The sequence below is a fragment of the Lutra lutra genome, chromosome 1, assembly GCF_902655055.1.
Source record: "Lutra lutra chromosome 1, mLutLut1.2, whole genome shotgun sequence".
Taxonomy (NCBI): Eukaryota; Metazoa; Chordata; class Mammalia; order Carnivora; family Mustelidae; genus Lutra; species Lutra lutra.
The window spans coordinates 126373595-126391348 of record NC_062278.1 but is presented as its reverse complement, the minus strand read 5'-3'; the positions used below and the strand labels follow the sequence as shown (position 1 = coordinate 126391348).

The following is a 17754-nucleotide window of genomic DNA, read 5'->3' as shown; positions in this document are numbered from 1 at the left end:
TGGGGCATGAGGGTTACTCACAACCACTCCATGCCTCTGGTCCCCACCACGCAGGAGAGGTGTGCCTTCTGGTCTCATCCTTTCCGATAGGTCCCACAGATCTACTCCAAGAAGCAGGGCCAGCCCTAAGGAGGCAGCTGGACCAACAAGGCATGGTCATCACCAGCTTAGCTCCACAGAGTGGGGGTACCGCTGGGCTCCTGAGCCTGACCAAGCAGCTTCCTGGCCTGGACACCCTCTGTGGCCCAGTGGTTCTGGCGCTCCAAGCCTCCACTAAGGGAAGAGCTTATTCAAGAGCAGACTGTCTTGGTCTGACCCAGTTTCCTGGCCCATCCTCTCCTGCCTCACTGACTGCAAGAAGCCCTGGTCTGCCCCTGATTTCCACCTACCACCAGAGGGCTTGTAGAAACCTGGAGCTCCAGCCTCCCTTCGTGGGAGAGCCAGGAAAGTGCCAGAAGGCACCTAACCTGGGGTAAATATCTTGAGCTTCATGCCCACCCAAACTGGGCATGTGGGGGCAGTGAACTCTTTAGTTATGCAAAGGGAAGCAGGCTCAGGACACCCTCTGCAGTAGAGAGTGAGGCCATCCCAGAAAAGACCCCAGTTCCCCTCCATTCCATAGTTCCCTGGGGCATGCACTGCACTGGTGAAGATTTTTCCCACAGCCCCCTGAGAACAGGACACGTTACCTCCTTTAACCCGTAGTGTTTTGGCTGGGCAGTCTTAGGGGGCAAGGATGACCAAAAATTTGTGTGTAAATGTGAGGGGGGTTTCATATGGTCAGTAATGAGTGTCAGGATGTTTACATGCACACAAGCAAATACACACTCCTCATTCAATACCATGTGTAGGAACTCATTAATCAGGACAAGCAGAAATTGGCAGGGTTTTTGCATCAAACTCTCAGCTGTATTTCTAGTATACCTTGACAAACATAAATACATACATCCCCATGGTCCAGCCATCTAGACCAGACTATATATGCTAAGGCATGATTGCTATATATGAGGAACTCTCTCAAATACTTCTGCCCTTACTTAGGGAATTCCTTAAATCATCTTCTCTAATAGAAACTCGAAAGTGCAAGGAAGGAGAGGAGAGAAAGGAAATGAGAGATGAAGAAAGGCAGCCACTGCCTCAAACTCTTAGCACTGGGGAAATGACCAAACTACAGAGTTATGGAGAAACCCCTAGGGCTGGAATTAGAGACAGATGTCTTCCTGTGGGCATCCATTGGGAAGTGGGGTATAATCTGTCTCCCTTCTCTGTGTGGGATCTCTCCTCCAATCCCTGTGATTGGAAAGCAGGAATCCCTCACTGATTCTTTCATTTTATCCTCCATACTTGGTGAGACTGCCAGTGAACTTTGGGTGCCTCTTGCCTTTCAGCTCTTGGGGACAGAGAGAGGCTGTCCTCCAGTGCTGGCCTAGGCCAATTTCCCCTACCTCCCTGAAGTCTCTGCCCTGGAGACTTTCCTCTTTTGCCTTCTATGCTGGGGATAGCAGTTAAGGGGTGCCTAGGACCGACCCTGGAACAGACAGCATCCATCAGCTCAAGTAAAGGCTCTATATGCATTTTTTGTTATCATTCAGCAAGCCAGGACTATATACCAAGAACGTAAGTGCACACATTACCAGTGACTTATGAATGCAACACACACTGTGGTCCCAGTAAGCACTCCTTGAGCATTAGGCATATGGTTATTATGATGCCCAAGATATGTGCCCTCTCCAGAGGCAAATGATAGATATACACACCCCCCATCCTGTCACCAGGATACGACTTACACTATCCACACATATTTGCAGCAGGCATCGACTACACAACTACCCACAGCATACATGTTCACACCACAGAAAGCACAGATAGACACAGGCACAGAAGCCCAGTTTCCTTTCTGCAACTTGTCTTAGCCAGACAATAGTGCAGTGGCTCACTAGAAGCACCCAGATACTAGGCCTGACCTGTCTCTCGGGCTTACCACCCCAGCTGAACCTTCCTCTCCAGCCTGCTCCTTCCTGCTACCCTGGCATTGGCAGGCTCCAGTGGAGGCCTCAGGATGATGCTCCTTAGAACAGCAGTGGCTTCATCCTCCACCTTTCAGTATCCCCAGGGATGCCCAAGGGAGAAAGCTGTCCTGGGTCACAGCCACTTCCCCTTAGGCCCAACTACACATAATAGGGATCCCACCTTCATGATCCCACAGCAGGACCGCTAGTATAGGCTGAAGTGGGAAGCCTGCAGCCTTTGTCCCTGTTACTAGCTCCCTCTGATCTGCTTGTCAGCCTGGACCTGTGGACCTTGCTGTCCAGGCCCAGAGTGGGGGCAGTGAGGGACACATGGCTGGAGTTCGGTCCAGCCCAAGCTGCACCACGGTGGAGGGGAGAGCTGGCTGCTACCTCTCATTTCATTAGCAGACTCAAGGCTGAGCACTCCTAATACTCCTTGAGCTCCCGGTCTGTAACATGGTCAATTGCCCATGTGCCTGTGAGGAAGCACCGGTCTGAATTCGTTGTTGGAGGAGTCCCAGTAGAGGAAAAGAAGGAAAAAAAAAAAAAGATTTCTAGAGCCACGCAGTATGTTCATTCCTCTCTGATACTCCTAAATCTCTTACACATATCTCGAGGAAAATGAATTCTGATTATTAAAAATAATAAGGGAATCAATGTAAGTCGCTCCTTCCATTTGTACAGATGTTTGCAGCCTATAGAACATTTCCCCAAACAGGATTTTTATCTATTTGGAATAAACTTTTCTGGTTATTATATTTGTCTGGAAAAACGAACGTATTCATTCAATATAATGAACACACAGTCCATACACCTAGTGCGACAGCGTAAGAGGTAAAATACAAACTCGAATAGGTGCAGAAATCGAACAAATCCTACCTACACCCACGTCTTGTGAACAAACCACCACTGATAAAATCTCTTTGATGACGTTATACAGTCACTACAGACCAGTGATGACACAGAAAACAAACAATCCCCCCAGAAAACAGAGAGGCAGCAACAACCACAAACGTCCTCCACTCGGGCTGCCTTCAACCCTTATTTATCTGAAAAAGGATAAAACTTGGCTGGAAATCTCCCTCTTTTAACCTGCAGCTCAACAAACGTAGGCAAGGCAGAAATAATATAAGTCCGCTTTAAAAGAAAGAACAAAAAAATTTATTTGGGAATTGACAAGACGATAACAACAAACAAACAAACAAAACAACAAAAGTGCTCTAGTTCTTTCTAGAAAATTTGGTCCTCCAAACGACACACTACAGAACAACCAGGTCTAGGGATTTTCGGGCCAGCCGGCTCCGGGCCACAAGCCCGCCTGGTCCGACTGCTGCCAGGTTTCACATTTCTCCTGCCCAAGGTGGGAGAAGCAAGACGTTTGTAAAACAAAAATCAGTGAGAGGACGAGTCGTCCCTGCAGCGTCCGCCAGGAGATCCGGGGAAATTTGTTTTTGATTTGTTTTTAGAATGATAGAGGGGGGAACCCCCCAATTCGTAAAGGAAACCAACTTTTACTGAACATATTCTACCTCTCTGAACATAGGTTTTTGAAGGCCCGACAGGAATTCTACTTCAAATCTCTTGGAAGAGATTTTCATGTTTTGCTTAGCAAACTCCAAGGCCACAATACTTCGCCGGTTTTCCCGGTTAGGTTTTTTCCCCCTTAAAAAAATATTTTAAAATGTTATCTAAAACAGCCCTCCCGATCTTTTGGGCGAAACATTAGCCAGCCGCCAAGGGCCTAGAGTTGCCCGAAGCGAAGCGCCGAGACAGAGAGCGGAGGACACGAAGGCTGTCTCAGCGGGGATGTGTTGTAAAACCCAGCGCAGGCCGCCTAGCGAGGCAGCTCCGCTTCCCGCTCGGGCCCAATCCCCGCCCCATCCAGTGGGCCCGGGCAAGCGGCTTCTGAACCGCTCCAAGAGGCGACGTGGAGCAAACACACGTTCGTCTCTTTCTCGGGCGACGCGGGTATCATTGCCCGCCCGGACCGGCGCTTCCAGCCAAGGACTGCGCGGCAGCCCGGTGGGGAAAGCCGAGCGCGAGCGCACCGACCTGTGTGAGAAGGCCAAGAGGTCTGCACCGCCGACACCCGGCTGCACCTCGGCCCCGGCACTTCCTCTCCGCTCTGAATTTTGGCAAAGGGTGTCCAGCCTGGACGCCGGGGCACCGCGAGGAGACGAGGCCTGCAGAAGGCGCGCGGAGAGGCGGCCTGTAGGCCGGGGGAGCGAGAGGGCAGAGAGGGCAGGGAGGCGAGCAACAGGAGGGGAAGCGGAGGAGACAAAAGAGGGGCAAGAGGAGCTGAGGGGAGCGAGGAGGCTCAGAGGGCCTTGGACGCTGGCTCAGAAGATGGCCCCAGAGGGCGCGTGGTCCGGCCGGCGGCGGTGGCTGCGGCTTCGGCTAAGGCCGGCGTCGCACGTCCCTGCATCCTCAAAGCCGGCGTGCGCTGGGCTCTCAGAGATCGAGGCGTGAGTGCAGCGCGCCGGTCTTACTGTCGTGGTCCCAGTAAGAGCAATGCATCATGGCGAGCTCGGGCTGCCGGGCGCAGGCGAACTGGAGGCCCGGCGCATTGGTGGGCGCGGGCGCCGGGGGCGCGGCGGTAGCAGGGCTGGCGGGGCTGAGCTGGCCTGGGGGCGGTGCGGCGGCCCCGTGGTGCGGCGGGGCGGGCGGGGGTGCGGCGGCCGCGTGCAGATGGTGTGCATGCGGGTGTGAGTGGGGATGCGGCGGCGGCGGGGGCGCGGCCGGCGGGCCTCCAAGGCCGTTGTACGAGTTCACCACACCGGGAGGCAGCGCCATGCTCTGCACGCGTGAGTACGGCCCATACGAGGCGGCCGGGCCAGCCAGCCCCTTGACCACCGCGGCCGCTCCCGGGCTGCCCGGGCCCGCGGCGGCAGCGGCGGCGGCCGCCGCCGCAGCGGCCGCCGCCATCTGGCAGGAGGCGTAGGGCATGGGTGAAGGCGGCTGCGGTAGCGGCCAGGAGTTGTTGAGGAAGCCGGACTGTAGGTACTTGGGAGGCGCCAGGTAGCCATAGCCGTCGGCCCCGGCGCCCGCTACGCCGCAGCCGCCCGCGGCGCCCCCGGCCCCGAAGAGCCCCTTGCCGGGCTGGAAGTGCGCGGGCGGCGGCCGGAATGGCCGCTTCATGCGGCGGCGGCGCCGGTAGTTGCCCTTCTCGAACATGTCCTCGCAGGCCGGGTCCAGCGTCCAGTAGTTGCCCTTGCGCTCGCCGCCGCCCTCGCGCGGCACCTTGATGAAGCACTCGTTGAGGCTGAGATTGTGGCGGATGCTATTCTGCCAGCCTTTCTTGTTCTTCTCGTAGAACGGGAACTTGGCGATAATGTACTGGTAGATACCGGACAAGGTGAGCCTCTTCTCTGCGCTCTCGCGGATCGCCATGGCGATGAGCGCCACGTACGAGTACGGGGGCTTCTGAGCCGGGTCCGGCTTCTCGGGGGCTGTCCCAGGGCCGCCTCCTCCTCCCTTGCCGGGGCTCGGCGGCGGCGGCGCCTCTGGCTCCTTGGCTGCGCGGCCGGTCTCCGGGGCCAGCAGGGCCCCCGCGGCGTCCTCGGGTTCGGGGTAGCTAGCCATCATGACAAAGCCGGCGCGCCGCGGCCGGGCAGCCCCTGCTCTTTTTCCTTGGTGCTGGCGCGGCGGAGTCCGGGCGCACCAAGTCCGCACACGGCCGAGTCTCAAACTTCTGGAGACTGCGGATGCCGCCCGTGCTCGCTCGCTGGCGGCCTCTCGCTCCGCTCCTCTCCTCTTTCCCTTCCCCTAGGGAGCGGCCGGCGGGAGTGGAGCTCAGCCTCTGGCCATGGGGAGTCCGCCCAACAGAGAGGGGCTTCGGCCCCGCCGCCCCTCCCCGCCCAGGCCAGTCCCCGCCTCGGTGGGTTTTCTTTTCGGCGCTCTTCCCCTCCCCCCACCCTCCGGTTTCCCGAGGCAAGACCCGCGTCTCTGGCGGAGCTGCCTCCTGAAGTCCCTAGTGCGCCAGGAGCCTCGCTCAGTTCTGATTCGTATGGGCTCCGCCGAGTTCCGCTTGCGTCAGGCGCCTTCGCCCCTATAGCGGGGCGGCCAGTCGCGCACGGGCGAGTTCATCTCCAAGTCACTTTTTGTAAACGCCCCGCACAGCCCGGACCGGCCTGCCCCCTCTCAGCGAGCTGAAGGGGCCCGGCGGACCACCCGGCTCACGCTCTCTCAAGCCCTTGCAATCCGCGGGTGCTCGCTCTGCGGACTGGGCCGGGAGATGCCGAGGGCCCAGGCGGGGTCCGTCCACACTCGGCCAGTGCCCAAGGAGCTCGGGCCCTAGCGCGCCAAGCCTCCTCGCGGCTTTCAGGTGAAAGAAAACGACTCCCCTGCTCTGCCCTTTGCTAAGGTCTTCGGGCAAAACTTCTGCCTTGGGGCTGGGGGAGGGGCGGGATGGCGAGGGGGCCGGACGGCGCTGGGGTGCAGAGAGCTGCGCGGTGGCTTTGGGAAAATCAGCCCAGAAACGCGTGTCAGTGAACCGAGAAACCTCGGCCTGGCCTGGCCTGTCCGTCGCGCTTCCAGAGTGACTCGGCCGGATGGGGCTGGGGAGCCGATCCGGGAAGAGGCGCCCAGGAGCTCCGTCTGAAGCGCCGCCCTTCCTTGCGCTGCCCCTGGACCAGACCCCTCCTCAGAATCCGCGCTGTAATCCTACGAGTTGGATTTGTGGTTTAACAACACCAAGTAGACCCCACTCTAGTCCTGCTCCTTCACGGTCGTTGCTGTGGGGCTTTGGGGGATTTTATTTGTATGTGCACCGGTATCACATATAGAAGTCATGGGGAGGGTCTGTTCTTGAGACACGTGACATACCAGCTGCCCAGGTGCTCATGTGCTGGGACAAAAACAGAGGTATGCACACTTACAAGGTGAGATTTATATTTATGGGGTAATAATTTATAATTACAGATATGTAATGGTACGTGTGTCACCTATCAGTAAATGTGGTTCTGAGATGTTGCATCTTCTTTCTTTTTCCTCTCTCTCTTTTCCCTCTCCTCCCCTCTCTCCTTTCTTCCCCTTCCCCCTTTCTTTGTCAATATTCTGTCACAGACTGAGAGGAAGAGTAAGAGGCTGTGAGGGAGGCATTTGTTCGAATCTCTCTCCTGACAAGACATTTGTTCTGATCTTTCTCCAGGGCCAAGAGGTGAATGCTCCTACCTTCAGGGGAAATTAATGCTGGCAAGGAAAGGCAGCTCTGCTTTTTAACAGTTAACTTAGCCTTAACAAAAGATCTGCAATCATTAAGTGTGAGAGAGATGTCTGTCTTGTGTTTTGAATCTTCATACCCCAAACTGCTAGGTACTGAGGGGGCCAGGATACTTTGAGGAGGAAGGTGGACTGAATGGGTGTCATGCAGGGATGTCCTATGTCTGGATGAGCATGGCTGGAGTGGCTGTCCCAATGCTGGTTACTACCACTTCCCCCTAGCCCAGTCTCTGAGGAAGTCTGAAGAGTGCTTTGTGGCCTAAGGGCTCTTACGGGCCCAGCACCTAAGGCGCAGCACCCACAGCCCACCTGCCGGTGTTGCCTGCTTCTCACTCTGCTTTCTGATCTACACTCTGAGATTAAAGGAAAGGAGGACTAGGTGAGGGGTTCTTTGGAATTCAGTATCTTGAAAATGACTCCAGAGAGGTCAGCAGGGCAGTCTGGTCTGACCATTACAGTAAGAGGGAACAGGGCTCTCCTAAACTCACCTCAATAAATATCCTCCTCTATCTACCCACCATTGAAAATATCTCCAGGTAGCTTGATTGTTTTCTTCCACTGCTCCCAGTATACACCGGGGTAAGCAACACCTCTTCAAAAACCTCTGTGGCTGTCTCCTGAGCAGGAGTGCAGGTGTTTTTCTTCTTTCTCACCAGTCGACCCCCATCCATGCCTAGGCTAGGGGTGGGAGTGGTGTGAGGTTTGGGTCTGCTGCACATTGACCCTAGTGCCCATCCTCCCCCTCGGCCTGGACCGGGGGAAAAAACAGCTGGTTCTGGCCCCAGCCTGGGTGTGTGTGTGTGTACACGCGCGCGCTAGCGCTCTCCTCTCCTCTTTTTTTTTCTGACCACCCAGGCTGGCTCTCTGTCTCTCTCTCACCCTTGAAGGCATTTCCGCTGCTGGCCTGCAGCAGCCAGGTGTAACAGCATTGTTTTGTGTGTCATCACTTCCCCGAATTCCAAACTCGGCTCCCTTTTCAGCCTTTAAAGAGTGTGTGTGTGTGTGTGTGTGTGTGTGTGTGTGTGTGTGTGTGTGTATGCGCGCGCGCGCGTTTGTAGGGGGTGGGGGTAAAGGAAGGAGTTCCTCTGAAGGAGTTTCTTAGTGGACAGAGGAGGAGTCCTGCTCCTTTCAGGTATTGATCTCCCCAGGAAGCGGTGGGGCGCGCCTTGGTTTACTTCTCAACCCTCTAGGGCCGGCTGGGTAGGGCCCCGCTTCCTGGCGGGGTCGGGATCCCGTCTGGCAGGCAAACTGCATCGAGGCTCGTGGCGGGGGGTCATCCTCTCTCCCCGCGGCATTGCGGCGACGCCGAGCCCCAGCTCAGTGACCTCGGGGCGGTGCCCACCTCCGAGGGCCGGGCTGAGCTCCTAGCCTCTCTGCCCGGGGTTCCCGGGGCCTGCGGCCGCAGCTCAGGAGCCGCCAGTGCCTTCTGCCGGTCCTCCCGCGCGGGCGCCGCGGGTTGACACGGTGCGGGCGACCAGCCGACGGGGCGCGGCCCCGACAGCCGCTGCCAGCAATTCACTCGGCCCTGAGGGAGGGACGAAAGGAGACGCTTCTCTCCGCAACGCCGGGAATCCCGCAACAGTCGCGGAAGCGGCTGTGCCTCCCTGGATGCCTGCGGCAGGGTCTTGCCAGGTGAGCCGCCCAGCGATCCCGACGCTCGAAGCGCGCTTCCCGGGCACGAATCGCCTGGCCCCGTGTCGCCGCCGGCTGCTTGAACCGGGTCCCGCGGTGTCCTTTCCCCTGCGCGAGGACAGATGAACTGAGCCTGCCGCAGCCATCTCTTTGTGGATATGGCCTCCGCGGCGCGCGCACCGGGAAAGGGAAGTCTGGATGCGTTCATTCGCACATCCCTACACGACTGCACACCTCAACGGTCAGCACTACTCCCAGCTCCTCCTACACCCTCATGGACTTCAGGTCTCTCTACTCCCGTCACATTCCTCCATGCACTTCTCTCCAGTCAACCCTGTACCCTCTGCAGTTCTTCTTTTCCCCACTGCCCTCACAAATACTAGTTCAGATCCTGCAGATTTTGGTGGAAAACGTGCCACTCTGATGCCTGGACTTTAAGCCTCTTTACACACTTGGGCACTCAGCTCAAGACACAGAGTGACCTCTTGTCCACAAGTCTGACTCCCAGAAGCCTGCAGATTCTTTGATGTCTTTGGCCCAGGGTTAGGGTGACTGGGCGGCCACCTGATGTTCCCTTGGTGAGGTTGCTGTTCAGAGTTCTTTGGGAAGCTCAGGTACAGAACATATCCCTGAGGCACTTTCACACAGGTCATTCACACAAGCTCCATCTCTGTTTTGTAGCTGAACTCCCTGCCACTCTGACAGGCTGCTGCGGGAGTGCGCGGGCTTGGTTCTTCTGCACACACCCACACAGCCAGGCCCCAGGCCAGCCAGTGTTATTCTGCCTGTTTGGGATTAGCAGAGACACTCACCCAAATATGTGCTTGGGAGAAAGAGTGAGAGAGAATAGGGAAGTGGAGAAGGAGGGACAGAGAGAGAGAGAGAGAGGAAAAGCCACCACACTTTCTGGAGAAGACCTCACAGATGAGAGCTGTTTCCAGTTGGTATCTTAGTGAATCCTACCGGCCAAACCCTGTGGAAGGCTGGGCTGGGAGGTAGTAGGCTAGAGTTCTGGGCTCCTCCATACTTCACCGATGTTGGGCCTCAAGTTCACTATCACCTCTTTGCCCCAAGGAGTGTGTGCCCTACCCTTCACCAGGCAGACTGCAGGGCAGTGGTAGGCATTTCTCCTGGTTGAGCCTAATTCAAGGAGAAAAGGTGGCAGGGTGGGGTGCGGGGGGTGGTTCCTGGACCTTCCCTCTCCAAAGACTTTTGGGAAGCTCCCAGAGAGACAATTCTAGGGAGGCAGAAACTGCTCACAAGCTTCCTTTGGTGTTCTGTGGCTGTAACTCCCCTGGCCCCAAGCCATTTTCTTCAGCCCTGAACAGTGAGTACCCTGCCACTAGGTGCCCCCACCCCATGCTTGAGAGCATGATGTGTTGTTTAAAGTGTCTTGTTGCCTTTCTCCACACCCAGACTATAAGTCTTGATGGGTAGAGACTCTGTCCTCCGCTTGTCACTCAGTGGACTTTAAGCCACTGAGTCAATCCACCGGGATTGACTTAATGCATTCCAATGTCATTGCAAAATGCCTTCACTCCACAGAGAGAATTGAGAGATGCCTCTTTCCTTGTAATAAAGTTGGAATTTCCAAGAAAGGGACTGCAGGTGGGGAAGAGTGGCTGGACCATGGAAGGCCAGCTCAGGATCTGAGAGTCCCCCTGGCATTTGGGACTATATGCTCATTATAGCTGCACAGCCATGGTGCTGAACCTTAGGCAAGGAGACAGGCTACCTTTCTCATGTTGAGGACCTGTGTGAGACACTTAATAAACTTTACTAGAGATGGAGTGGCCTTTGCATTTGCAGCAGCCAGCTTATAAGGTAAAACCTGCTGTCTGGCCAAGAAGGCCCATGCAGAGGTGGCTGAAAGAGCCCTTCCTCTTCATCCTCATTTCCTGCTCAAGTTTCTCTCCACAAATGGGCACCGTGTAAAAACCTTATGTGCAGGAGGGCATTTTTGATGCCTGTCTTTGATGAAGTCCAGAGGAAGGGGAAGAGAAGGGCTGAGTTTTGTGTTTTGCACTACTGGCCTTCTGAAGATTTCCCTTACATCAAAATGGGGTATGTGTGTATGTGTGTGTGTGCTGTATAACTTGCATATGTAAACAATATGCATCTCAAGTATACAGCTTGATGTATTTTTATATGCAATATACCATGTAACCACTGTCCTGATCAAGATGTGGAATGTTAGGGCGCCTGGGTGACTCAGTCAGTTGAGCATCTGACTCTTGGTTTCCACTCTGGTCACTATCTCAGGGTGGTGAGATCAACCCTCTGACTTGGGCTCCACACTCAGAGGGGAGTCTGCTTGAGATTCTCTCTGTCCCCCTGCCCTCCCCACTGTGCTCTTTCTTTCTCTCAAATACATAAATAAATCTTTAAAAAAAGATATTAACACTTTAAAAAAATTTTTTATTTATTTGACAGACAGAGATCACAAGTAGGCAGAGAAGCAGGCAGAGAGAGAGGAGGAAGCAGGCTCCCTGCTGAGCAGAGAGCCCTATGTGGGGCTCGATCCCAGGACCCTGGGATCATGACCTGAGCCAAAGGCAGAGGCTTTAACCCACTGAGCCACCCAGGTGCCCCAAGATATTAACACTTTTGTCACCTCAGAAGGTCCCCTTTTATTTTTTCCTCTTTAATATCTACTCCCAAGTATAATTGTATTCTGATTTCTATCACCATAGATTAACTTTGCCTGCATATAAATGGGGCATACAACATGTACTCTTTTGTGTCTGGTTTCTTCTGCATAACATATTTTTGGGATCCATTCATCTTGTTGCATATGTCAGACATTAATTTCTCTTTATTTCTGTATAATAGTCCACAATTTGCTCATCTGCTCACCTATGAATGGACATTTGTATTGTTTTCAGGTTTGAGATATCATAAATAAAGCTGTTGTCAACATTTTTGTACATGACTTTTTGTGAAGGGCATTTTATTGTTCTTGAGTGAATACCTAGGAGAATAGGCATATATGTAGTTACAGAAGATATTGCCCAATGGTTTTCCAAAGTAGAACAAACTACAGCACTGTACAGACAGATATATTATAACAGGGCCTTTTCCTTATAGATAGGATTCTCTAAAAACCACTGTATACTTCCAGCAATTATCATCAGCATCATTTTAAGGAGTATAAGAGATATCCTTTAATAAGCGCATATTTTGAGCCAGGGACTTTTCATGCGTGCTCTCATTTCATTTTTATGACAAATCCAAGGTGTTGGTACTATTCTCATTTTATTTTATTTTTAAAGATTTTATTTATTTATTTGACAGAGAGAAATCACAAGTAAGCAGAGAGGCAGGCAGAGAGAGAGGAGGAAGCAGGGTCCCTGCTGAGCAGAAAGCCCGATGTGGGGCTCGAACCCAGGACCTAGGATCATGACCTGAGCCGAAGGCAGCGGCTTAACCCACTGAGCCACCCAGGTGCCCCCTATTCTCATTTTATAGATGAAGAAACTGAGGTGCAGGGATGTTTGGGGCATTTGCAGAAGACTGGATCAGGGGCTGCCTACTTCTGGATGCTATAGAGCAGAACTTAGAGGCCATCTTTCTCTGAGAAGAGATGGGTATTTGGTCCTCCTCCCAAATGCTGAGCCAAGCCCATGACCATGATGCTTGAGGGGCATTAGCCTGGGTATCTCTCCATCTGCAGGGTTTGTCCAGGAATGTTCATCTTCTCCTAGAAGGAGATTAGAACCTAGAGATGTTGCACCTTGCCTGGGAAAGTGTTAATGTAGGGAGGCAGATCTGTGTGGTCTGATTTGGGAGAAAGCCTGAAATCTGGAGAACTGCACTTCTGGCAAGAAGACTTGACTGGGCCCTGCAGGCAATGGTCACTCAGAGGAGAACCAGCAGCCTTCTTGTGGTCCTAAGCACGTTGTTACGAAGTAGCCAAGCCCCTGGGCTTGAGTGAGAGGAGTGTGCTGGCCCTGTGGGTGGAGGCGATATATGGGCACTATGCTCTGTGCAGCTGGCTCCTCCTCAGGCCCCTTTTCAGACTAATTGAGGGCTTCCTGGGCTCTGGGTTTGTAATTGGGGGTAATTGCTGACAGGCTGCTGTGGTGGTACAAGCAGGCTTTTGTTGGGGAAACAGTGGTCAGGATTTTGGTGCTTTGAGTGGGAACAGTCCAGCATTCTGGTATGCTCTGTTCCAGGTACTTCTTGGTACCTAGCCTTTTGCTAGGAGGTAACATTTCTGAGGAATGGGGATTGGTAGTCTATTTGAACAGGAAGGGACCACTCATTTAGGTGATGGAAACTCAGGTCCAGAAATATACAAGGGCTGCTTTAGGCCGCAGAGGTAGCACAGATGGGAAGGAGGTCCTGGTACTCTAATTGATGCACGCCCCCCACAGGCTGGGAGGCACCAGTGGTTAACACAGACCTCTGTCCCAATTCTTATGAATATTGGCCTGGGAAATTATGGAACCTTGCTGAGTTTTAAAATTTTATCATTTTTTAATTTTTAAAAAAGATCTTATTTATTTATTTGAGAGAGAGAGACAGTGCATGGATGGGTGAAGGGGGAAGGGCAGAGGCAGAGGGAGAAGCAGGCTCTCCACTGAGCAGGGAGCCCTATGGGGCTTAGGGCTCTATGCCAGGACCCTGAGATCATGAGCTGAACCGAAGGCAGATGCTTAATTGACTGAGCCACCAAAGTGCCCCAAATTTTATCATTTTTAAATAGGCAATATATTCACATGTACCAAAAATTAAAAATATAGAAGGCTTACAGTGAAAAGTCTCTCTTCCACCTCTGTCTTTAGGTCACCCATTTCACAGGTAGCCAGTGACTCTGGTTTTACATATATCCTTCCAGACATAGTTTGTGCATATACAAACACATGTACATACATTCTCCTTCCCTCCTTCACCTTTTGCACATGGCTGCATCTAACAATCAGTGTTCTATATCTTAGAAATCTTTCCATATCAATGAATTTTCTTTTCAGAACATTAGACTTTAGAGTATTAGGCTTCTTCCAATCTTTTGCCTTTTTTAAAGATTTATTTATTTATTTTAGAGAGAGAGCTTGTGCAAGCAGGGGGAGGCTGAGGGGCAGAGGGAGAGAGAGGGAGAGGTTGAGAAGCAGACTTCTTGCTGAGCATGGAGCCCAGAGCCAGGATGTGGATGCGGACTCAATCCCAGGACCGAGATTATGACCTGAGCCAAAACCAAGAGTCAGAGGTTTAACTGACTGAGCCACCCAGGCACCCCCAATCTTTTGCTTTTATAAATAATACTGTAATGTATAATCTTGTATATATCTAATTGTTGGTATTGTATGGGTTTATATCTGTAAAAACATATGGTAAGTATGTGCATATATCTGTAAAAAAATTCTACAAGTAAAGAGTTATGTCAAAGAGTGTTAAAGGGTTTGTGCATTTGTAACTTTGGGATATTACCAATTACCTTCTTATTAATGGAAATATTACACACTCCCATAAGAAGTGTACAGGATTCCTGTTTCTCCACAGCCTAACTAACACACGTCTTTCTTTTTAAGAAATAAATCTTACAGATATAGTTGAGGACCCTCCTGTACCTTTCCTTGATCCCTCTCTGCCCTCCCTGTCCTGAGGAGATCACCAGGATAAAGTTGGTGCTTAGTAATCTCATAACTGTTTTTATACTTGTACTACATGTGTATCCATTTCTAGGCAATACTTAGTACTGTTCTGTGTTGCATAACTTTATATTAATGGTATCCTGCTGTTGTAGAAAGACACGTGCTTGCTTTTTCATAACCTTATGTTTCTGAAAAGTTCCTAGTTGATACACAAAAACAAGCCCCATTCATTTTCACTATGTTGCACCATTCCATTGTGTGCACACACCACCGTTTATGTATCCACATTCTGTGGAGGGATGGTTGGGTTATTTACTATTCTTTACTCTGTTACCAGTAGTCCTTCTAAGGACATTCTTATATATGTTTGCTAGTGCTTCTGTGCTACAGTTTATTGAGAGGTGCTGGGTCAAAGGGCACAGACATCTTCAAATTTTACCAGTTATTGTTGAACAGCTTCTTCATCTGTAAATTAGAGAGAGTGATGTCTGTACCCTGGGAAGTCAGTGTCATTGTCAATGAGTGAAACGGTAGTGTGAGAGAATCTGGGTTTGGATTTCAACAGATCTAGACTTAAATCCTGACTCTCTGATTTATTTGCTGTGTGATTTTGGGCCTGTTATTTAGCCTCTCTGTGCTTCAGTTTCCTCATCTGCAAAACAGTAATGATAGTATCTAGGTCACAGGGTTTCTGAGAAGACTAAATAGGATTCAGTGTGAAAAGTAACACAAGGTCTGGCACAGAGGAGACACTAAAAAATCTTGGCAATTATTATTATTATTATTATTATTATTATTATTTTATTAAGTAAACTCTACCCCAGATGTGGGCATCAAACTCATCATCCCAAGTTCACCCAAGTTCAAAGATTTGCATGCTTGAGGTGCCTGGGTGACTCAATTGGATAAGCATCTGCCTTTGGCTCAAGGTCATGATCTCGGAGTCCTGGGGTGGTGTCCTGCATTGGGCTCCCTTGGGGAGCCTGCTTCTCCCTCTCCCTCTGCCACTACTTCCTGCTTGTGTTCTCTCTCTCAGTCAAATAAATAAAATCTTAAAAAAAAAAAAAGAGTTGCATGCTGTATTGACTGAGCCAGCCATGTGTCCCAATGATGGTGATGATGATGATATATTTGATCTCTTTGTTTTTTTTAACATCTTATTATGATAGATTTCAAACCTAAAATAGCAGAGAGGATAGTACAATGAACCCTTATCTGGTTTCCTCTGTATCCTCACCTTTTTCTTCACCCATCCCTGATGAGATTCTTTTGAAGTGAATCCCAGAGATCCCATCTAATACTTCACTCATAAATATATAAATTTATATCCTTAAAATATAAGCACTTAAAATAAGCATAGCTCCTATACCATCACCATACCTAAAAATTGAGAGAGATTTATTTTTAGTATATCAAATTCACAGTTAATATTAAAATCTCAATAATCTCAAAAGGGTTTTACTGCTGGTTTGTTTGAGTCAGGATCCAAACAAGATCCATACACTACATTTGGTTTATATGTCTCTTAAGTATCTTTTAATCTATAAGTATCTCTCCTCTCTCTTTTTCCTCCTTGCAATATATCTGTTAACAGTAGTGGGACATTTGTCCTATGGAGTTTCTCCCAGCCTGGATTTGGTGATTGCATCCCTGTGGCATCTTCTAGCATGTTCCCTGGTCCTCTATTTCCAGTGCATTATAGATCTAGATGGTTGGTCGGGTCACTTTTGATATTTTGGCAAGAACACTTCACCAACACTCTTCTGTAGTTCCATCAGGGGACACTAAAGTCTGTTTTTTTCTCTTTTGGATCTTCACAGCCATTGATGACCACTGTTTAGAGCCATTATTCATTAGTGTTCATTATCAGAATGGTGATATTCTAATTATGTCATTCCTTCTTTTTAAAAAATTATTTATTTTTATTAACATATAATGTATTATTTGTTTCAGGGGTACAGGTCTGTGAATCATCAGTCTTACACAATTCACAGCACTCAGCATAGCACATACCCTCCCCAGTGTCCATCACCCAGCCACCCCATTCCTCCCACCCCCCTTCACTCCAGCAACCCTCTGTTTCCTGAGGTTAAGAGTCTCTTATGGTTTGTTTGCCTCTCAGGTTCATCTTGTTTCATTTTTTCCTCTCTTTCCCTATGATCCTCTGCCTTGTTTCTCAAATTCCACATATCAGTGAAATCATATGATAATTGTCTTTCTCTGATTGACTTATTTTGCTTATCATAATACCCTCTAGTTCCATCCACGTCATTGCAAATGGCAAGAGTTCAGTTTTTTGATGCCTGCATAGTATTCCATTTTCTTTATCCATTCATCTATCTATGGACATCTAGGCTCTTTCCATAGTTTGGCTACTGTGGACATTGTTGCTATAAAAATTGGGCTGCACGTGCCCCTTCAGATCACTACATTTTTACCTTTGGGGTAAATACCCAGTAGTGCAATTGCTGGGTCATATGGTATCTCTATTTTCAACTTTTTGAGGAACCTCTATACTCTATACTGGTGCAGAGTGACTGCACCAGCTTACGTTCGCACCAACAGTGTAGTGGGGGTTCCCCTTTCTCTGCATCCTTTCCAACATCTGTCATTTCCTGACTTTTTAATTTTAGCCATTCTGACTGGTGTGAGGTGGTATCTCACTGGGGTTTTGATTTGTATTTCATCGATGCCAAGTGATGTTAAACACCTTTTCATGGGTCTGTTGGCCATTTGGAGGCCTTCTTTGCAGAAATGTCTGTTCATGTCTTCTGCCCATTTCTTGATTGGATTATTTGTTCTTTGGGTTTGAAAAGTTCTTTATTGATTTTGGATACTAGCCCTTTATCTGGTATGTCATTGCAAATATCTTCTCCCATTCTGTTAGTTGTCTTTTGGTTTTGTTTCCTTTGCTGTGCAAAAGCTTTTTTATCTTGATGAAGTCCTAATAGTTCATTTTTGCCCTTGCTTACCTTGACATTGGTGATGTTTCTAGGAAGAAGTTGCTGTGGCTGAGGTCGAAGAGGTTGCTGCCTGTGTTCTCCTCCAGGATTTTGATTCCTGTCTCACATTTAGGTCTTTCATACATTTTGAGTTGTAAGGAAATGGTCCAGCTTCATTCTTTTGCATGTGGCTGTCCAATTTTCCCAACACCAATTGTTGAAGAGACACACATATATTTATATGTATATATATGTATATAGATATATATACATATAATATATGTATATTATGTGTATCATAAATATATATTTATATATATATTTTAAATCATTTTTTAAATTTATTTTCAGCATAAC

At 50.1% G+C, this 17754-nt stretch overlaps 1 protein-coding gene across 1 annotated transcript; it reads right to left on the bottom strand.

Annotated features, from left to right (window-relative positions):
• Positions 1-3183: 3183 nt before the first annotated feature.
• FOXL2 (forkhead box L2) lies at positions 3184-5981 on the bottom strand. Its single transcript, XM_047701285.1, has one exon. It carries the CDS (start codon positions 5592-5594, stop codon positions 4461-4463), a length of 1134 nt encoding a protein of 377 aa, XP_047557241.1. The 5' UTR covers positions 5595-5981; the 3' UTR covers positions 3184-4460.
• Between the last annotated feature and the right edge of the window lie 11773 nt (positions 5982-17754).